We start from the raw sequence: 22,671 nt of genomic DNA, 5'->3' as shown, positions 1-22,671 counted from the left end.
ACTCCAATTTAAAATAATTATTATATAAAAAATTATTTGATGATCGGTAGTAATTTAATTCAATAACTTTACTCGATCGATGACTTAGAGTAATATTTTAATAGTATTGAGTTAGGAGTAATAGTTATATTAGTGATATGAATTTAGTAATTTTTTCTATTCATATATTTATCCTTCGAGCTATAGAAGAAAAAAAAAAATAAGCATTCAAGGACTGAAATGATTGGACCACGTCACCCGAACTACTACCGCTGCGTAATCGGTGTCTGACACAAGAGCACACCATCCTTTAGCTCTCCGCTCTCCCATAAATGGGCGCAGGTCGGCACTCGGCAGGTATAATCTCCTCCCGCTATCCGCCCTTATCCTCGATACCTTTTAGTATCCGTCTTAACTTATTCCGTGAATGGTAGGAGTTTGGGGGAAGAAGGTCGGGATCGTGGTAGCGGTGGGGATTGCGGTGGGGAGTTGGTTTTATAGCGCTATCAAGCCACCGCCGCCCAAGATTTGCGGATCGGATGGGGGTCCGCCCGTTACGGCGACCAGGATCCGCCTCAAGGACGGGCGCTTCTTGGCCTATTTGGAGTCGGGCGTGCCGAAGGAGAATGCCCGGTTCAAGATCGTCTTCTCCCATGGCTTTGGCGGATCCCGGTCGGACATTCTTCGCGCCGCCCCGGTGAGCAAAGCGATCCTTTCCTTTTTCCCTTTTCTTTTCTGGGGATCTTTTTGCATATTGCCCACCTACATCTTTTGCACATCGCGACTTCCGTTTCGTATGTAGTTGCAATTATTCGTAGGCTACAATGACACTTTTGGTGGTCTTTTTTTTCTAACAATTTACGAATGTGCTTTGCAATTAGGTTAAAATATAGGTGATGATCTTAAAAAAACAATGAAAGATAAATTTATCAAAAATTAATTTCATCTCGTTGTCGATTTATCTTGTTTTTTCCCCCCTCTTTTTGCCGTCCGTTTCGAGAACGATGGATCTTTTTGGCCTCTATCCCATTTACCTCTAATTCTTAATGCCAGTTTCTTTATTTAAAATGGTACCAATGAGCGCAGAGATAGCACATTTGTGGGAGATATATCAAAAACACTTTCGTATTTTACTTTTATTTTTGTTTGCACTCAATCGATTTTTTTATTATTCGACTCTATATTTTATCTAAATTATCTCAAAATCACTCTGCTGTTTACTTTTGTTAACTATTAGTTATAATATAAATAAGTTAAAATAATTATAGGTGCAAAATAACAGTAATACCCTTGAATAAGTTTTTTAAATTAAGATAAAATTAAATGTTGAACTAGATTTGAAAAATCTAATGAGGTGGTAGTTGGGTTTTTTTAACCTTTTATTTTCAGGAGTACGGAGTACCGGAATATATCTATCTATATATATCAAAGAGTATACAATAATGATGTATTTGGTGAATCAAATACATGGTCTAATACCTCGACTTTTTCAGAACAAGTCCGAGTCAAATAGCAATGATTCGAAGCACTTCTTTTTACGAGTAACGCAAACATTGGTGAGAATCCAATGCCCCGAAGCACTAAAAATAGTTCGTTATATTCAATATCTTTATGGGGAAAAGAAAGATCATTTTATTGACTATTGTTAGGATATAATTAACGTAGACCATTTTTGAAGAACTTTAGGCAAAGTTTAGGGGTTGAATAATAAATATGCATATACGGTAAAGTATAAGTATTAATAAAAATAATAAGCACAATATTTTTGATAGATTTCTCTATAATTAAAGATAGGATAGAGACCGTCTATGGATGCCCCTGCATATAAATTTTGCGATGCGTGGATGTCTTATATACTATATAGAAATATCTTCTTGCATATAAATCTGCTCAGAATTCGATTAACTCAGATCTAGATCTTAATGTTTTAATCCACATAATAAATGAGATGGATTAAGTGTAGATAGTTTAGGATCTGATTGGATGCAGGTTTTGATTGTATAAATAATTTATTTTATTTTATTTAAATCCATAGACAATGGATATATATAGTTCAGTAGTTAAATTATATAAACAGAAGTTTTAGATACTCTAATTTCTATATAGCATGAATAATCTCCTCTTGAGAAATACCCTTTGTACTACTATGTTTAGTTGATATGTTAGGCTTGTATAGTTTTGGGTGAGATATAGAAGTATTCCGCTCTAAAATGTAGCTATTGAACTATCATAGTTTAGTATAAAAATCTTTGTAAATGTGTTTTTCCTTTATTTCGTGGTACACTGGTTATTCACTTATTCTTGAGGAATCCAAAACCAATATATTATCTAATTGAATTTGAATCCGATAATAAATTGATCAGATATAGACATTACACTAAACTTCCCACTTAAAATTCAATTCGACCATGAATCCGACAAACTTAAATAGATATGAATCTAATCTTTGTACATATTTGACTGAATCTGATTTCTTCAGCCTGCTTAAATAGTTACGTGCCAATTTTATACTGTCTTTCTTTCGCTCTTAAATGCTGTTTCTAGGTTGATAGCCTCTCTGGTTTAATTTTCCTATGCTGACATCCAGAAGTGGTAATTAAACTTTTAATATCATGAACGTAGGAACTTATCGAAGAACTGGGCGTCTACATGGTCGGGTTTGATCGAGCTGGATACGGTGAGAGTGATCCGAACCCGAAGCGATCGCTGAGGAGTGCAGTATCGGATGTGGAAGAGCTCGCTGATGCACTCGAGCTGGGGCCCAAGTTTTACTTAGTTGGCTTCTCGTTAGGATGCCATGCTGTTTGGGCATCCATTAAGTACATTCCAGAAAGGTTATATATATGTACATATATATATTTTAAAGTTTTACATAGAGTGGAAAACTGGAGCACTTATATATGATGTAGGTTAGCTGGAGTCGCACTGGTAGCACCTGTGGTGAACCATCGGTGGGCAGGGTTCCCCAAGGATCTAGCAAAGGAGGTTTACAAGGAACAGCAGGTTGGTGATCAATGGTCTTTGCGGGTCTCATACTATGCACCATGGTTGCTTCATTGGTGGATGAAACAAACTTGGTTACCTACCTCGACAGTAATCAAAGGCACAGTTCCCTTGCCTAATGAGTTGGATTTGCAGAAACATATAGAATCTATCGAGAATGGAACATCAGAAATGGTTGATTCTATTCTCCTCTCTATCCTCTTTTTAATTTAAACATTTTCCCCATTTTTACTCGTGCTCTCTTTGATAGAAGAAGAAGCTGGCTACTCAGCAAGGACTCCACGAGTCGTTTTACCGGGATATGAAGGTTATGTTTGGAAAATGGGAGTTTGATCCGATGGATCTCAAGCCGACGCCTTTCCCTGTTCATCTCTGGCAAGGTGATGAGGATGGTCTTGTGCCAGTTCGATTGCAGAGGTATATCTGCAGCCGCCTCAGCTGGATTAACTATCATGAACTGCCAGAGACTGGGCATTTCTTGTCTTCTGTTCCTGGCTTTGGTGATGGCGTCCTCAGAACCTTGCTGCTTAAATCTTCTTCAACATGAATAATTCGTTTTACCTGTTTGGACAACTACACACAGGAGATGGTGATCAGAAGTAGCTTTAAGCATGGTCTGGAGACTCGTACTTCAATATTTAACAACAGCAGAAAAGTTCATGCTCTTCTTATTATGGAAAGGGGATCTTTATTTATGCTAGGGAACCTCTTATATTTCTAATTTGCATTACACATTGGATATCTAAGTGTTCTATTATGTGCACTGCTCGGTAATTTTCAGTTCCTATCAGATTCATGAGCACCCATAGTGGGCCTGATATGATGATCTTGTTGTTGCCTTGTTGGTCATAAAAGTCCAAAACACAGTGAACGATAATAAATGCCAAATACAAGGTGCTATCTATATTTTCCCTATTTTTTCAATCATTGAGGCAGGAGCAATAATGATATCATAAAGAAAGAAAAAAAAACAACTTCCTTCAACTGCTTATGGAAAAAAGAGATATATTAATTACTAGCCGTTCTGGCGTGATATCACATATTAATTACTTTCACAAGCTAGGACATATATCTGCAACAAGAGAATGACGTTATTGCAGCAACTGCACACTAAGTTGCATGCCTCCTACAAACGTGGCTTCCTGTAGTTCTTCATCACCCTTAAAGCTTCTCGCTCCAACAAGAGAATGGCATAATTGCAGCAACTGCTTACTAAGGTAAAATTGGAAATGTAAAGCCTTCAGGAATTTCTTGTTCATCATCCTAACTGAGAAAGAAGCTGCTGCGGTGAACTGCTCACTAGGGTGCAAGGCTCACTGCAAATGATGCTTCATGTAATTTCTTCATTCATCATCCTAAAGCTCGCTCAAACAAGAGGAAGCAACTCGTGCAGCAACTGCTCATTTAGAGTAAATATCTTATCTGAATATGGCAACCTGAATTTTTTCTTCTTCATCATTCTAGAGCTCTGCTCCAACAAGAGAAAGCCACCGTTTCAGAAATTGCTCACCTAGCTACATGTCTCATTTCAAATGTGGCTTACTGAAATTTATTCCTCATCATCCTAAAGCTTCGCTGGCCCATCTGTGTCCACGTAAAAGAGGTACTTCTTTTCAGTATATCTGATAGAACTGGTGACGTTGGCTCCTTTACATCGAGGTCACCATAATCTGAACAAAATACAAGACAGGAGGATGAAAAATACTCCATTATGCAGATTAATTTGAAAAAAATAAAAGAAACACATAAGGAAATAAAGAAATATGACATGACTTATAACCACCAGAAAGCCAGTGACATAATGTAGAAAAAAGAAACTACAGTCTCTGAGGTGGAAGATAGAAAGCTCAAATACATCCAAATACAATAAGAGCTGCATCCATTGCCCCAAGGGAAAGGGAAAAAAGTAGGTCATAATTGTGTGCAATAGTAATACTGTAAGATGAAATCATATCAAGGAATTGTTTGACCAAAAAGGGAAGAAATAGGTTAGAAGTAAGTCAAACATGCGGGAAATAGTAAGACTCAATGAAATTATTTCCAAGGAATTATTTGACAAAGAAACTGGTTAAAAGAGCATCTTCAAAAGCATCTTTCTTGTCATCAGAGCTTGTGGAAGCAAAATCATGAAGGTTTCCAAGGCCTTACAACATGATTGGTGCATCTAGGATGTGAAAGTTCAAGAAGATGGGGGTAGACTAGTACATTAGGCTGAACTATTCCTGCAGACTAGTCCAATAGGCTGAACTATTCTTGCAGACTAGTCCAATAGGCTAAACTATTCTTTGTTCTCTTGATTGGGCCATATGGAGAGAGAGCGAGCGAGAGAAGGGTGGAACAGGGTGAGATAAAGGAAAAAAGGGTTGCTGCAATTCCAATTGTGTCGTTATCACAGCACATGCCACAACACCTGGCATGCCAACGCATCACTGCACAGCCATACTGCAGTGCGACAACCCGTGATCTAAACAATGTGTTACGAGATGATTGCCTTGATCAGTATTCTGTATTTTCTTTTTGCCACAAAAAATCTGCTTTATATTTAATAGTCTTAGACAAATCATACATAAGAAAACACAACATATATTAAATACTGGCATTCAATCAATTATAAGAAGTCAAGAAACAAAAATGCTACTTAAATAAAGATATATGAATTCACCTGAAGATTTTGGGAGTTGATATTGCAATTTCAGAAAATTAGAGGCACTTTTGTCTTTCTTATGGCATAAAACTCGAAGTAAAGTTTCAGCATCAGTTGCACATCTTGTGCATGTCTTAGGTTCAGGGTGACAAGAGACATTCTCACTTGCGCTCATCAGCATTTCAATGATGGTGTCAGCCTGTAATTTGATAATAATCTTCTAAATTAACTCAAGAATTTTTTATTCAAGGTTTTTTCTCCATTAAATAGACTGACCTTCAGAGAGTACAAGTTTAAAATCTGTTGAGCCAATCTTGCTTCCTTCTCAACTGTATCAAATGGAAGGCCTTGACCATTTGCCATAAAGAGATCCTAGGAAAGAAATTATCATTTAGAGTCAAAATAGCAATATTGAATAATGAGTAAACAAGAACCTTCTTACCTGCCAAGTCATAATTGTCTGAATTAATACTAGCAATTTATTGTAAAGAAAGACAAGGGAACATTAAAGAATTTTAGGTGATCACAAGAAAGGTTTGAAAAGGTGAAAAACACAAGAATGTAAGCAATTAAGCACACAATAATTTGGAGCATCTAGAGCTACTTCATATGGCCCTTTCAAAGCTAGGTGCTTTTGATTAGCCATACAAGGCTACAAGCAAACGTTGTGGGAGAAAGATGGGACGACAGGGATAGACCACTAAAGATAGATTAGAAAGCCGGTCATTTCTATATCATCGTCTTTAATCCTAGCCTTCTCGTTCTCACATCTTTAGGGCCGTAATTTCTATTTCTGCTCTTGATTCTTGCATAAGAACACGAAAACTTCTTAGATAGCTGAAAAACATGATGAACAAGATTGTTGTATATCAATAAAAACCAAAGAAAATATAGCTTTGGTGATTGAAGAAAGTATAAATGAATAATAGCATAATCCAATTACTTATCACAATATTCATGAAATATAGATTTATTTTAATCAAGAAAATTGACACATTAGTATAAAAAATGTATATTCACATGATTCCTTACCTTTAACACAGCCAGGTCTTCTTGCATCAGTGTTACATCCCTCTCAGAAAACACACGGCATGGGCCTCCATCCAACAGTACCCAAATATATCCATCCTACCATACCAGTTGTGTACTGTAAGGTCCAGAAACTATTACAAATGAATTATTGTTGTCTTCAGGAGAAAGGATTACCATGGCCGCTTGACAAATGCTTAGAACAACTTTGTCCCTTGATGTATCAATAATTAGATCGCATATGCAGTCAAGAACCTAAAAACATCGAGTTTGTAAGGGAACTACAGAAATTGTGCATGTTAAGGACTTTCCGGATTTAAGAGATATTAATGTAAAATGTATAAATTAACAGAAAAGAGAGCACACATATTTTATAATTAAAATATTCTATTGACTTACTTGATCAATAACTGGGAGAAACATCTCCAAACGAGCACTTTCAACACTGCCTCGGTATAATGAGAAAAGGAAGGATTCACGCACATCCCAAAATATGACTCTTGGCCCTGCCGTACCATTATTAAACAATTAAAGAACCTCAAATATTACGAAAGTCATTACAGCGACCCCCATAAGTGGTCTAGTCCCTCAGCCGCAGAGTTGAAACCAAGTAATATGTGTTATCTTCCTGATGTTTCTGAACATTTAAAAAAAAAAAACTATAGATGCAAGATATGGGAAAGAAGGCAATGCTTTCTTCTTTTTTTCCTTTCGTTTTTGCAAGAGTTTCCTCCTGTAATCTGATAATTTGGTAAAATATTTCCTGGATTAACACTATCAACCAGCACTTGCACATACAGAGAGTGAAGTGACTCTGGTTGTCATATTGACTTGACTTTCTGGTACACTAAGCGAATGGACAAGGAAAATAGTGTGGTGTACAAAATAGCTGTCCATAAAATCAATCAATTACACAATCAGTTTAGAGTTTTTTCTGCTGGATAACATTGACATAAATAGAAAACCTAAATTTGTAATATGTATGGAGGCATGAGAGGCTCATTTTTCATGATTGTCATATTGACTAGAGTTCTCTCTTCCTCTCCCTCTCCCTCCCTCCTTATAATTGCATTTGGAAGTACTCACAATACTGTATATCAATCAAACTGTTTGGCAGGTGCATCATTAAGTACTTAAGGTAAAGAGTGAGCCAGTACAGATAGAATGAATTGTTAACTCACCAATGAAGTCAAAGATTTTCTCGCTTGCAAGGATCGCACTTCTTCTAACATCATCAAATACAGTAAACAATTCATCAACCGACTCACTCTGTGCCGACAAACTTTTATAAACAGCTGAAACATTTTGTCCATTTGTTGTATGAGACATGCAGTCTAACAATGTAAAACCTGTGTGAAGAACAAGAATGATATTTTTTTTTGTAAATGATTAAATGAACAAATTATAGTATGTTAAGATTCTGGAAGAAAGTATGATGCCAGGCAAGCAACAGCTATTAAAAATTATTAACACTAGACAATTTACTTACAAAGTAAAATGATAAACACAAACACACAATAGTAAGAGGTGCATAGAACTGTCATCAATATGTAATACTTAAATATAATAATCAACTGAAAACTGTGCCACGGAGTTCAGCAGTATAATTATATCTTCTAATAACTAATAATGAATTATAATTTTCACTTGAATACAGATCTATCACAGAAAAAGCTAGAAAAAAGGATCCCCTGCTATTCCGATCACAAGTACTTAAATATCATTAGTGTGATTGTTGTAAGAGAAGGTATGTAAACATTATTTAATGTTAATATTGTTGTGAACTTGTGAATTTTACCCCAATCAAATTTAAAAAAAAAAATGAAATTTAGATTGGTAGACAACTTCTTTGATTCTTTCAATCTGCGACTACCTGATCGAATTACTAGAGTTTGTAATGAAATCAAGGTTGCTTCTTGGAATTAAAGTGGATTTCCTAATGAACCCTAATTTACTCAATTTGTGGAGTTAGGGTGGATTTCCTAGTGACACAGGTTTTTAAAAGTGAAAATACATTATTAGGATTTTAGGCCATATTTGGTTTGAGATTACGCCTCAAACTCAATTAGTTAATCTTATTTTTTAGCCGAGATTTGGGTACCTTAAATTAGTTTAAGATAATTTGGTGTTTGGTTCTGAACTAGTTTAAGAGTGTATTTATTATTTGTGATGTGATGTAAAAAATAAAAAAGTGTTGTTTTGAAGGAAAATGGATGAGATGTAAATTTAATAGACAAAATTACCCTTCTCATGTAATGATGGTAGTCATTATAATTTATGAATAATATATGGTGTCTATAATAGTTATTTGCGGGTTTAAGTGTAATTTTTAAATTATTTGCAGGCTTATATGGTGTCTATAATAGCAATTTGCTGACTTAAATGAATATGAGAGATATATTTGTTGCCTTGCGTCTTATATAAGCGCATTCCTTGCTGAGAGAGGAGAGAAGAAAGAGAACAGTGATGATGAGATAAGATAAGAGATGATTTGACAAGTCCCAATATACGGACTTATTCTTCTTATTTGCAAATTTCATATTTTAAGCGAGCAAATAATCTAACTAAACCTGCAAATATATAAACATATAAGCCTGCAAATTTCAGAATAGTGACTCATCACGTAATAATTAATTTTTTTTAAAATAAACCTCACATGATATTTATTACAAAATTGTTGGATGTGTACTGTATACAGTTAATTTAAATAACAATTTTTTTCCGCATGTCTGCAAATTTATTTTTAAACCCACAAAACAACGTTTGCTAGCTTTTTTGTAAACCAACGAACTAGCCTTTGCTGCCTTTTAAGCTTGTAAATCAGCCAATTTAATTAACCTTAACCCCGTAAATTTATTTTTAAACCCACAAAACAACATTTGCTAGTTTGTTTTGTAAGCCATCAAACTAATCTTTGCTGCTTTCTAAGCCCGCAAATCAGCCAACTTGGTTAACCTTAATCTCGCAAAACAATGTTTTACACCATTTTTAATAACCGACAAATTACTTTTATTTTATATAATTTGTTATTAAACCTACATTAAACGAAATTATTAGTAAAAATATTTTAAAAATAATTATATTTTATCTGCTCAAATTATTTACACTATTTTCCTGTAATTTTTATTTTACTTTAGGGTCCTCATTATATGAGAACATAATATTTACCATATAAATATTTGAGTATTTTGAAAGAGAGAAGAGAGGAGAAAAGAGAGAAGAGATGAGATTGACAAGATATTAAATTGATAGATGTAAGTCATGTCAAGGGTAAAATTAAAATTAAATTAAAAGAATATTAGAATTTATATATTATTATTTAATTATTTATTGAGGACTGAACTTGATTAAGAAAAATAAAGTTATTTTAATGTTTGGTTACTGAGCCAGTTTAGGAACCTCCCCTAAACCCAAAACAGGGCTTAAGTACTGCCTCACATTATAACCTATTCGTTCTAACATATTCACAAGGAATAAATGTATAATGTTGCGATGAGAGATGTACAAATAGAATAATTCAATAAAGCCTGAAAATAGCTTGCCAGAGTAAAATACCTGATTGAGAAAGCGCCCAAGACTGCTTTATGGCATCTTCAATGTTATCCAGCTGGTCACGGACATACTACAATAAATAGAAGGCATAAAACTAGATGAACATGGCATGTCTTTTAATAATTGAAGAAGGAAAATAATTTTACAACATAATGTCCAAAACTAGATAATAAAAGCTTCACTCGAGCATTTTCCAGTCTTACTGTATTTAAAAATAGAAACTTCACAAGATTCATATCATATCTGTGTTTATGGTCTCCATGCTGTCTTGCAGAATTGCATATGAATTATTGGGGGCCTTAACATTTTAATTTTCTTAACTAAAACTCTCCTATGCATAGACGCCCTTGTATAAAGAGAAGGGTATATCCTATATTCCACTTCAAGATCTTAGTTCTTTCACTTCCAACTTGTACTGCGTATATTATCAATCTAAATATAACTCCTAAATATTGGATGCATGTGTACCCACATATGCGTCCACATATATTGCATTGTCGGCACACCTCATGCTTAAGCGCAAGGTATGCCAATCAGCATGGACCATGCCGTTATATTGTTGAGTGTGTTCAAATTTATTCATTGGAAAGCTCAAAAGAGAGTTCAACTCACATGGAAATAAGCTGTTGAAACAATCAAGCCTTCTTGAGCTTGGCTGGATAAGGATCGATCAAGGTCAACTCATAGTCAAGCTTGATTAATTGGATCAGACTCAAATTTAATTTCAAGCCGAGCTTGAGCACAAGTCGGCTCAATTATATATAGCATACATAGTAAATAAGATTCAATCTGGTTATATGTTTGATTTGATCTTAATAAAGTGTAGACCACCTAAGATTTAATTCAAGCTGGATTTAAGCTTGAATTTGCTTATCAAGTGACTCAAAATAGGCTCAAATTGAAAATAACAATTTAAGCTCGATGCTTTAGTTTGGGCTTGAAATTAATTTAAAGCAAGCTTGAACAGAGCTCGGCTTGATCAAACTTGGCTCAGTTACATCCCTACATAGAAAGCAACTATCTCATTCATCAGAAAGCTCGCAAGAAATCAACTATCTACCCAGTAAAGGGAGTGTTCAATTTAATCTCATTCAATGGAAAGCTAAAAAAGGAATTGAACTATCTACCAATGATGCTCATATTTTATAAAATATTGGAAAATGAAACTCACGTAGAGAGTGTTCAATTTCACACACAGTTTTCGTACTGTCAAATTATTCAACTGAATGCTTATTTTCTCTTCCGGAGTTGTAGGCTGATAAATCTTTTTCCTTGTGAAGGGATTCACCGACTCTGCATAACGTGTCAAAGCTGGAGAGCTTGGGAATAATGTAGTCTTAGGAACTGCACTTCAATAGGACAAAGATTCAACCAAGAAGATTCTACACATTATTTACTTCATCTAACATATGATAATAGCTTATCAATAAGGTTAAACCATACTGTTTTGTACTGCTCATTGTCTTGCAACTAAATCCCTGATCACTAAAAGGTCAAGTTTGAAATCATAAAAACAATATCATTTGGAGCGTGAAAATAATATTTCTTTACCTGTCTTCTCATCCGACTGCTTAAACAGTAATATTTCAAATTTGATCCTATATTTGAACCTGATTTATACCGATTTAGGCCAAAGCACATATGAACTTACAGTTACATGTTAATCAGATGTTAACTTCCATGCCTTGTTTACAACGTGATGTTGAACAGTTCAGCTAACAATTCCCAGCAAATATTTATCAAACAGGAAACAGATTATTTCAGCTACTATACGAAAATATCAAGAAATTTTACTTCCATTCGGCACATTGTGTTTTCTGATGAACACGACATTATGCAAATTTGTACAATTTAATAAACCAAGTCACTGGATAATTTGTTCTCTTTTCCTATTCTACACTTATAATTTAGAAATAAAACACAATTACTACTGGTTTACTAATGAGATCTTGGAACAATACATAACAACAAGAAGTTGTTAGGCCCAACTATTTGGGTATGTAATTATGACACAAGGAGATGATGGTCTTGGTCAGCTATTGGAGAAGAACCGAGTGCAATCAGCCGACACTAAGTCAAAACTTAGGCCTAATTCAACTTGTTGGGCAATAAGGTACCAAAGTTTCTTGATGCTCAAGAGTAAGTGAGGTGCCATATGAGGATATGTTTCCATTGCATTTAATGAACTAAGCAGTTTAAGAAGGCAGGCAAGTTCATAGAGAGTATTGCTCATAAACTAAAACAAGGTTCTAGCAGTAAGATCATGTGCTTTGTACTCTTCTAGTTGTAGACATCGAGAAAATATGTATATCTCTGTTGCATAATGGAATGGTATCTATGGATGAAGTATAGGATTGACCGTGCTTTAAGGCATGGATGGCCGTGCTTACTGGTGGTAGGTGTGGCACGGCACGGCAAGTGTCGGAAGAGAGAGAAAAAAAGAGGAGGGAGACTAGTAGCACTTCGTCGTCGTCGTCGCCGCTCACCGCCAACGAAGAGTCTTCAATGAAGCGCTGCTAGGAGGGGTGCTGTGCAGCACCCCTCCTACCATGTGCCGATATGCTGCCGTGTTGGCACGACTATCGTTGCTTTAAGGGCAAAATGTTGGGCATATAGAAAATAAGATATCCAGAAAATAAAACTAGCCCAAAGACAATAATGTTCCTAGTCTATATTTCAGAAATAAACTAATGGTTTTAGATTGCTCTAGAAGCCTTCAAATGTTTAAGCTCATACACAATAGATATATCATATCATAGACCATACCTTGTTGATTGACTATGTGCAGCACATAAACTTCAAGACTCTGGGAAATTCCAATGAGTAAAGATCGCAAATGGATGGTATCCATAGGAAGATTGGAGCTGAAGAATTGATCAACAGTCTGCATATGGTATACACTGAATGAACTTTTCAGGAACAGAAAGTAAGAAAAAAAATGAAATATAATTACCAGCTTCCATTGATTAATGATGAATGTAAGTGCAGTCACATAATTTTTGCTGACCATGAATAGTTAGGTTAAAGAGATTGTGTGCTGATTAATTGAATAACTGTAAGCATTATAGGTAAGGATGCCTTTCTTATCCTATTCCAAAAATAAGAATTAGAAGCATCCTAGACATGCTATGATCTAGTTCCGTTCTGTAAGGTCCATCTGACTCTTAGTTTAACATAAAAATTAAAAGGAAAAAGCATAAACCTAGTTTATGTTCAGTTTAAACATTTCTGAGGTTATTAAGTCAACCTTAACCGTCAAAACTTAAAAAATAAATGATTACTAGAATGGAAAGGAAAGGAAAGTTATGGATGCGGAATCTCCCTAAATACCACTATAAAAAGAAAAGAGATCCTAAATAACTGATTCTTTAAACTAATGATAGCATATCATTTTTCACCCAAAAAAAGAGGTAATGAAGAAGTCTTTTTCTTTTTTCTTTTATGGTACATTGTTGGAAATTTTTTGTTTGAATGATCATTCATGACACAAACAACAATTTTGAGTAGACATATATTATATACATGGTTAACTGAGAACAAGAGTAGAGAAGCCTTAGAAACAACCTTCAGCTTTCAACTAAGATGTTCTCTTGGGTGTATTCCTAGCATGAATTGAACTACATGGAAACCATTCAAGATAAATTACATATTGTACTTGAATAGACACAAACCTCCTCCACAATTCGAAAGACCTCAACCACAGATTTTGCTTGTCGTTGTTGGGATGATAATGGCTCCCAATCCTGTGGAAGGAAAATGATTGACCTCACAATCTACTTCATTGGAATGAGAATCAAGGAATAAACTTGTATTCGTATTAAAATGTGCCAGAACATATAATCACAAGAAACACCTGTAGCATATCCATATTTTGCGTGCTCCTATATCTGAGGTTCTCAATATCTTCAAAATATTACAAGAAGTTGAAACACATGCCTTTTTTTGTCAGCATTTGGAGTGGACTTCCATAAATAGAAAGTATTTTGTACTTAATGCTATGGTAACTTATCATATATCATGTCAATGTTAGCAAAAGGGAAACATAGAAGAATGTAACATTGTATTATATCATGCATGATAATATATGCATAGTCTAGAACAAAATAAAATGCACAAGAATTGTAAAATACAATTGATGGAGCTGTATGCATCCTTATATCTGTCAGTTGAATCTGTAGACCTAAACTTCCTATTACTTCATAGTACATCGATCATCCAAACACGTATGTAAAAAAATGTGCATGACAAGAATTCCTTCATATATCTTTCACCTGCACACAGTTTACACACAATAACACCTTTCTACATTGAGCAGGAAAATCTACCTCTATCTCTATTGCACGTTCTGTCCATTGCAAGATGTTGACATGTTGAGCATGTATCCACTGAAGAATTAATGGCGCAGAAAACTTCTTTATCTGTATGGAGAGAATGATCATGCTGATCAATATTAATCTAAAAACCAACTTCTACCATAAGAGAAACACCAAGTTTCACAACATAATTTTAAGATCGTCAGAATAACATCGATTTGCATCCTAGAAAAAAATATTATGTCCAGTTTTCTCTCTCTATGGTGCCCACTAGGGCAGCGTAATATTATGTATTTAAAACACACTTTTTGACCAAATAGGCATTTTTCCATTATGTTTTGGAACTAATACACTTACGAAGATATGCAGAGAAATAGTTGAACTTTCAGTGATAAAGGGAAAAGAATAAGGTCAAAGAGAATTATCAGTGATAGGGGAAAAGAAAAAGAAATCAAACTTCTAGCTGATTATTAAGTGTGCCTAGGCTAACCAGATTCTTTTGAGCCATATAAGTTTTAAAGGAGAATGAATGTGAATAAGTGAAGTGCAGATCTAAGTTCTACCAAAGTAAATTATTATTTTTTGCAGGGCAATGTACAAAATAAGTAAAACAAATCAAGTCATTTGGCAACCAGATATGAACAAATAACATTGAACAAATTATGATCAGGCCGTTTCTAATTTTTTGCTATATATTAGGAGAAACAATACAATGTATACAAGCTTGACAAATAAAACCATGCAGAAGTTTGTTTTTGCATATAATAAAATGGCTTAGTTTGCAGATCATATTACCTGGTATGGATGTAAATAATTGATCATGAAAGATTCCATGTTGTTTCCGTAGAGAGCATAAAGTTTATCAACCAGGCAAAGCTCTAAACTATTTGAAGCTGTGAGGACTTCCTTGACATTCTCTGACAATTGTGAGAACTCTTCCAAGAATGGTTTCTGGAGATCATTCAACTAAATATTATACCCACCCTATCGCGAAGTGCAAAGTATAAACCAGGTGAATAAACAACTCAAAGTAAATTAGATCACCAGTCGTTCCCCAAATAACAGATGCAGGAGTATAAAAGCAAGCCTTCCAGAATCTGGATATAGTCTGCGTAAGACAGGATTGAATAAAGTGTGCTCTTTCTCAGCAATCAGCTTCAATTCATTTGCAAGGATAGCCAGGGGATGCTTTCGTTGCACGTGAGATTGGCTATCTGATAAGCTTACGGCCTATTATACAATAGAAATGTATTCAGTAAATGTACATCTCTTGAGTCTATCACTTCACAGCAAATAGCATAACTTGCCTGCCTATATGCAGCTTGAATGGACTTTTCAACAAATATGTGCACCAACTTAGATTCAGGCAGAGTACCGGCCATATGTCCAATGTACTGCAATTAAATCAGTATTCACCAGATTTAACTTTGAAGTTTTTAGAAAAGGTGATGAAGTTGGTTCACAAAAGAATAATCAGAGATGGTTATTAGAACTTTCAAAAGACGCAAAACACACTAGTTGCGATACAAATTTATCTTTGGATAGAAATTTATTTATTTTTATTACAATTTATTAAAATTCCTTATAAAAGACAGTTTCATTCTGGGAATCTCATGTCAAAAAAGAAAAAGTAGAAAAAAAGGATAAGACATTAACTATTCTGCTTGGGAGTATGAATGCACACACATTAGTAAGCTTCTTACATGAGAACACTAGAATTTGGCACCCTCAGTGCAAAAGAACCAGTAATATACAAGAAATCAACTACCCAATTATTACAGAATTATCCGCTTCCCTAAAATCCCTGATGAGCATTTATTCACTAAAATCATCTCATCATATACCAACACCATGTCAATAAGATAAAGAACCTTTCAGGTAATTGCAATTTTTCTGCCTGTAAAGAAAGGTTTAGATTCCTTCTACTGTTTGGTAATATGTTCTGATTGTCAATGTCTTGTAAAGATCATCGAGAAAATGTGATCTTAGGTACCAACTGGTTTATATATTTTGGATATCAAACAGTTTGAGTGCATAACTTGTTCTAATTTTTTTTAACATTAAAGTAATTTAATCAAAAATTAAGTACCTAAAAGAAGATCCTTAAATCATATTAGACATTATCCTTACTATTCAGAACCTTTAATTGCATTTTTATGGAAGTATGGAACCATAGAAATAGATAGGAAAATGAAAACCTGGACATTGCACTAGATACCGTTTTAAAACATCAATATGTTATTTGGTTAGCTTCTATACATTTGTATATTTTCAACTGACATTCTTGCCATTCAGTTCTCCAATAAGGCTGAGTATTGATAAAATTTTGGGATAGTAGCAAACTGTGGACGAACGAATGGATCATTTCAAAATGTTCAAAGGTAATAATTAATTAATTATATGATTTGTCAAGTCTAACCTTGATTTCTTCACATTCATCAGCAAAACGTACCCCGCATAGAACTGCCAACGTTGCCACACTCTCAAAAGCAATAGATTTGTCCTAATCACAGAGATCACAGTAGTCCACATGGTTATATTTGCAGTAACAATACTAAAAAAAACATATTTATAGTTTATTTGATGTCTAGAAATGTTTTGTGCATATGAAGATGGACCAATGAGAATGCTAAATGGATGACAAATTTGATCGCATTGAAACAGAGGGGTACAGTTTGTTTTCATTAAATTGCAAAAACAAAGTCTCCAAAGATAGGACAATGAACTACCTAAATAGATGGCATGTGAACTGAAATTACAGAAGTAACAGACAAAGAAAGGGTGAAACAAAGACCATGCTAGGAATATGGCATCTCCTCAAACTCTGGAAGTATATTTTAGAAGAGAACATAAGTATCTGCATGTTCAATCCAATCCAAATAACATTCTCAAGTCATCCACAACAAGGATACCTCAGAAAATCAGAGTAAAAGATTGCTATAAGGCTACAAAACCATTTTAGACAAGTATGACGGCTAGCACAAAATATTTATACATGCCAAAAATTTATGTGACTAAGCAACAAACATGAAATTAAATTGATTTGAAAATGCATTGGAAAGTAAAGAAAAGAACCTGACTAAAATGCAGGTGATAATCCTCCAATTGATTATGACACCATGACTTGATTATGAAAAAGACTGCATCCACAAAATTTAGAATTTTTGTACTACCATAGGATTCGACTGAACAGATAAGATGGTCTATATAAGCTTCTCCAATTCCGTCATCATAGTTAGATGACAAAATTTTCTGCATCTGAAGAACTGTGTATCTCAAAAGCAGAATCTTCCCTGTTTGAATGAACTAGAGGAGGAAAAGTAGTTGTTGCTTAGAAAATGGCACACAAACACAATTAGGTTACCAATTGAGCATATTAAAAAAAATTATGATAGCATTTTAAGAAACATAAGAGGTGTAAAAGAATAAGACTGCATTCACATATATAACCAGGGTACTCTTGGTTGCACAAACATGACAAATTGACAAGCCTATACTGTATACTTAGTGCAGGAAAATATTTTAATATCTCATGCAAGGAGATAACCCGGATAAACAGAAATTATTCACATAAGTTGGGGATCTGCTTAATAGATCTGGAATATGGATTATAGACAAATAATCATAATTCTTTCTTCAAAGAGATACTTAAAATATTGAACTCGGTACTACCACAATTCAGACGGAGATCTCCAAATTAAGTGTCACTACAAAGTGAGAGTCTATCTCTGTTTATAATATCAAAAAACTCTATAAAACATAAGAATTTGTAAAGCAACTATAAAATATTTAATGTACATTATCATTCATCTGTCAACATGGTTGTGCCGTGCGTGGATCAGGTTTTCCAATAAAATTTCAGATTTCTATAAATGTAGACACTCTGCTAATCAAGATGTAGTATCATTCTTTTCGCCACCCAGGCCGATAGTAATCATTGCTCCAATTTTGGGTTGTCAGGTTATGAAATACTTGAGTACTTAACCAAACATACTATGCATACTCCATGAGTTTTCTACTATCAAAGAATCTAACAAGAGAACAGAAAACATACCTGGTAGAAAAGCACCCAAGCATATAATGTGTCATGAATCTTCTGGATAATACCTAAAATGGGCCAGGTCAGTTTAAGAACTCCCAGTATTTCATCTGCTTCCTAATTATGAACCAGAGAACAGAAATTACATTCAATTATAAATTTATGTATGCCTATTATCAGGTACACATACAAAGCCATTGCAAAAGAAAAGGTAAGATCAGTTACCTCTATAATCTGTCCATCTTCAAGAATATCAAAGATGCTACAGAGCAACTTCTCATACAGCTTAAGATTAAAGTGATAACTGCCGGTCCAAAAGTAACTTTCACCTTGAAGCCCAAATTTCCCAGGCATTCTCAACAATTTTGAAACATATTGTTTTACAATTGTCAGGATATCAGCAAATCCACCAGAAACATTTAAACCCTGATCCTGAGATCATAGAATGGTTAAATGAGATATAACTGCAAAGAGAAGGGAGTCCTCTACTTGAGAATTTAAACATATATATATATATATATATATATATATATATATCAAATGATCAAAGTATGTACATGCAAAATAACAACACAAGTTTATGCTGCCTGACACAAGGCAAGTGTCGAGCAGTACCCATTGCTCTTGCCCCTTCAGCTTGTGGAGTTATCTACTTCTCTATGCTCTCCATAGAGAAGTTGAGAGGGTGTGGCTCGACACCATGCCATCGGCACAAGACCATGTAGTGTGTCAGAAAATCCCCATGCCATGACATGCAATCCTTTGTTTAACCTAGTTAATAAGATCCTATGAAATTTCATTTTTGCGACTGGTGAATAATGAGAGATCTTGCCTTTATACTTCTGAGCTTCGAGAGAAACATCTTTAATGTCCCTTGCATATTCAGATCATCATTAACGGAAACCATTAGCAGTTCCTCTAGAACATTTGCCTGACGTAATGATAGGACCAAATGAAATAGTATCTTTACTTGATAAACAATATCATTGAAAGACAATTTATAAATAACTCAACCTGTCTCCTCCGCCACTGTATGTGCAACCTTTCATTTGGAAAATCTGTCTCGCAAATGGCACTTAAGAGCTCCAGTGATAAGAAAGGGATATCAATTTGTTCAAGTGTCATCCTTAATCCAACCAGCCTAAAACCTTGCTTAATGCATGCATGCATTGTTTCTGAGATCTGAATATCAGTGAAAACTTACACTATCTGAAAATTTTGGACAATGAATCTTAACACCAAATAGAGAGAAATCAAGATGGAAAACATAGCAAAGATCCAATGAAAAAGGAGAAATTCACTTCCCCTATCTAGGTATCTAAAGTAGCCTTGTGATTATGACTGGATCAGTCAAAATAACTTCCAGGAATATGATCACATCATTTACAAGATCTGAATGGTTATGAGATGGTTATGAGGTGGCTATTCGAAGTTAATCTAATAAGAAGATCAAATTTGCTCAATGTATTATTATGTAGTTATATTATCAGATACAATAAAGAGCAGAATAAGAGTCATGATCACTAGATCTTTTCATAAAGGCCACTAAATTCTGATTTGTGATTAGAAATTTAAAATCAAGTCAGTACAAACTAATGAAGCAACATCTTTCAGTAATGAGAAACAAGAAAAGACCAACATCTTTATCATTCATACAATCCATTGCCAAATTTGTAGCTATCTATCAAATATAATAATTAAAATATTTAGGGGACTACGAGTAGAAATAATAATTCTTTTTAGACAGGAACAAGAGTCAAAGTCATATAAAAATAAATATTTTAACCATAAAAAGCCAGAGGACTTCTTTGCATCTTTAGCATGCTATAGAAACTCAAGATCTTCACCAGATCTGTTTTTCAGCAAGAAAAAAGAATAAATTTTAATTTCTCTAAATCTCAAAATATGGTGGGTCGGTGAACTTGATCTAAGTTCTGAAAACTTTTAATTTGGTAAACCTCAAAGGATTGTGGAGGCCTTATGAATAATGACTGAAAATTTAACAGAAACTTTTCAATGAATGATGTGTAAAACTGTTAATAAATGCTTGCAGAACTTTTCATACTCAGAACAGTCAACTATCAAAAATAATATCTGATAAAAGGGGAAATCTATATAAGAGTATTCCTTAATCATATATGAGAGCGAGGAAATCTTACCTCCATCTGAACTCTAATGGTATCGAGGAGGTCAGAATAGCAATTTTCCTGTTGTGATTGTGAGATTAATCCATCTCTTTTAGACATTAAGCCCTTTAAAAATCTAGACTTCTTTTCCTTCTTCTTCTCTTCAAGGAAATGAACCTCTCCCCTGGATGGACATAATATATGTGTCACTACATACATTATACGAACATGTGTAATGCATGTGTGTGCGTCCACAAAGAGAAAGAGAGAATTACCCCAAAACTAGAGAAGCAAGAAGGACCTCATAGGCAGTTTCTCTCATATCATCATCAGACAGTCCTTCAAGTCTCCTAAAACTACTGATCAGTTCAATAGGGTAGCAAAACAAAATAGCTACTCGTGAAAATGCACCAAAAATTAATGCCAGCAGGAACAGTCAGGCAATACTCACTATCAAGTACTTATGAGCTTCCATTAAGTCCTACATACCTGTAACCAATGCTGGTAAACCCAGTGAAATTGTATCTACATCTTTTATTGATTGAGAAGATTCAGGTATTGTAGCTACACCAATGCTGCTATCATTTCCAGATAAACCAATTTCTTCATCAACTAAGTATTCTTCTTTCCTAATTGAGTTTGACATGCTTTTAGCAGCTATTTCACCCCCAGTTTGAGGGGCAGCTCGTTGAGGAGGAGAACCATATGTTGGTTTTGAAAGGAAAAAAAATGAGTTCCCTGATGAGGAGTTTAACTGCGAAATGCAAAACTCATCAAGAAGTTTATGTATGAAAAAAGAAAATCCAAGATATTAGAAGTAAGTAGATGTCAGCAACAACACAACATCACATCAAGCTTAAATGAGAAATATGGATCATTGAACCCATAAGTATCATATCAAATGTTTGCCAATGTAAAGAGAAAGGATGAGCTATAAGATCAATGACTCCTGAAATGACTCAACATGTTGTTTCTTTATAGTAATACCATTAACCGATATAACACTCAAAATTAACAGATTAAATCCAAGTCACTCTCCAGAAATTCTACCAGCAATACTGAATAGTAACTATTGATAGTTACAATGGCTTCTTAAATTACCGTTTGTCAAGATAAGGACCGTTGTTAGTTATCATACTTTTACTATCTAAGACTTTACATAACTCAAAAATATCTTAGAGAAAGGGGAATATAACATTACTGAGGAACCTATGCATTGGAATGCATCAAGATTCCAGTTCTGTCCTCACATCAGAGTATTTTTCCCCTCGACAAAACCTAGAGCTTCCATACACAGTAAGTTGAATATCAATTTGCCGAGACGTAAAGTAATCCCAGTCCACTAATCGCACCAGGGCTTTACACATTTCTAGCCATCGAGACTGATCAGAGTTGTAGGATGCCATTGGAACAAATATGTATGATCAGGAAAGACTTCTCACCATGATCGGATACTTCAACCCATCAAAGTACCTCCTTGTAGCCTCCGAAGGAACAAACTCTCCACCTGAGTCGAAAACAAAGAACGGCTTCAAGAACCCAAACCACGAGAAACAAATAAAGATTCAGCTGACGCTCACCTGATCCTATGAGCTCAAGAACGTAATCCGCGCTGATAGTATCCAAATCGACACCTGCCAAATCGATCGTGTTCCCCAACGGAGATCGAGCCAAGCCCGCCGAAAGGAGGAACTCGAGGAGCTTACGGCGATCGCGGCGGTACCCCTCGAGCAAGAGAGGGTATTCCATCTCTTTCTAAAGGGAGAAGCGGAAGAATCCCTAGTCGCCTCTTTTCCTCGTGGGAGTAAGGAGATGACGAGAAAGAGAGCAAGAGGAGGTGCGGAACATATGATGCCGCCCTTCTAAAGGAAGTGGATATAGCGGACAAATGCCTCAAAGGATGTTGGTTCTTCTTTTCTGTTCCTTTTAGCTACAAGGCGAGTCGCCTTCGCTGGTTATAAATTTAGGCCATCGCCATCGACCGAA

At 34.9% G+C, this 22,671-nt stretch overlaps 2 protein-coding genes across 7 annotated transcripts; one reads left to right on the top strand and one right to left on the bottom strand.

Annotated features, from left to right (window-relative positions):
* The first annotated feature begins 231 nt into the window (after positions 1–231).
* LOC140767334 (uncharacterized) lies at positions 232–3,803 on the top strand. Of its 3 annotated transcripts, none has more exons than XM_073107199.1 (6): positions 232–336; positions 414–676; positions 1,473–1,535; positions 2,602–2,813; positions 2,889–3,156; positions 3,236–3,803. In XM_073107199.1, the coding sequence occupies exons 1-6, from the start codon at positions 312–314 to the stop codon at positions 3,527–3,529; spliced, it is 1,125 nt and encodes a 374-aa protein (XP_072963300.1). In that variant the 5' UTR covers positions 232–311; the 3' UTR covers positions 3,530–3,803. The 3 variants fall into 3 exon arrangements, with proteins under 3 accessions (XP_072963300.1, XP_072963299.1, XP_072963301.1); XM_073107198.1 differs by having other exon boundaries at positions 3,233–3,803; XM_073107200.1 differs by lacking the exon at positions 1,473–1,535 and having other exon boundaries at positions 3,233–3,803.
* Positions 3,534–22,596, bottom strand: LOC140767333 (protein unc-13 homolog). 4 transcript variants are annotated; one of them, XM_073107193.1, is made up of 26 exons: positions 22,266–22,596; positions 22,128–22,192; positions 21,175–21,439; positions 20,961–21,024; positions 20,719–20,869; positions 19,574–19,741; positions 19,392–19,490; positions 18,785–18,991; positions 18,575–18,676; positions 17,596–17,826; positions 16,940–17,023; positions 15,828–15,914; positions 15,565–15,750; positions 15,316–15,471; positions 14,533–14,625; positions 13,879–13,950; positions 12,974–13,091; positions 11,379–11,551; positions 10,211–10,277; positions 7,837–8,004; positions 7,055–7,161; positions 6,833–6,910; positions 6,659–6,754; positions 5,903–5,998; positions 5,645–5,825; positions 3,534–4,652 (listed from the first exon to the last, which is right to left on the bottom strand). In XM_073107193.1, exons 1-26 carry the CDS (start codon positions 22,432–22,434, stop codon positions 4,522–4,524), a joined length of 3,414 nt encoding a protein of 1,137 aa, XP_072963294.1. In that variant the 5' UTR covers positions 22,435–22,596; the 3' UTR covers positions 3,534–4,521. The 4 variants fall into 4 exon arrangements, with proteins under 4 accessions (XP_072963294.1, XP_072963295.1, XP_072963297.1 ...); XM_073107194.1 differs by having other exon boundaries at positions 18,575–18,616; XM_073107196.1 differs by lacking the exons at positions 22,128–22,192; positions 22,266–22,596 and having other exon boundaries at positions 20,961–21,041; positions 21,175–21,315.
* Positions 22,597–22,671: the final 75 nt, after the last annotated feature.

The sequence above is a fragment of the Typha angustifolia genome, chromosome 9, assembly GCF_048772165.1.
Source record: "Typha angustifolia cultivar Huaian chromosome 9, ASM4877216v1, whole genome shotgun sequence".
NCBI classification, from domain to species: Eukaryota; Viridiplantae; Streptophyta; class Magnoliopsida; order Poales; family Typhaceae; genus Typha; species Typha angustifolia.
The sequence above is the reverse complement of the archived record's forward strand: the minus strand, read 5'-3'. Positions and strand labels throughout refer to the sequence as shown.

What these genes read in the sequence shown, in the direction of transcription:
- LOC140767334 (XM_073107198.1), top strand. Translation starts at nt 312, where the DNA reads ATGGGCGCAGGTCGGCACTCGGCAG. An exon ending in TACGAGTAACGCAAACATTG is followed by an intron (nt 1,536 to 2,601) that starts GTGAGAATCCAA and finishes TCATGAACGTAG; the next exon opens with GAACTTATCGAAGAACTGGG. An exon ending in AGAATGGAACATCAGAAATG is followed by an intron (nt 3,157 to 3,232) that starts GTTGATTCTATT and finishes TCTCTTTGATAG; the next exon opens with AAGAAGAAGCTGGCTACTCA.
- LOC140767333 (XM_073107193.1), bottom strand. Translation starts at nt 22,434, where the DNA reads ATGGAATACCCTCTCTTGCTCGAGGGGTACCGCCGCGATCGCCGTAAG. An exon ending in AAGATGGACAGATTATAGAG is followed by an intron (nt 18,677 to 18,784) that starts GTAACTGATCTT and finishes GTTCATAATTAG; the next exon opens with GAAGCAGATGAAATACTGGG. An exon ending in TGAAATTGAACACTCTCTAC is followed by an intron (nt 10,278 to 11,378) that starts GTGAGTTTCATT and finishes TATTTATTGTAG; the next exon opens with TATGTCCGTGACCAGCTGGA.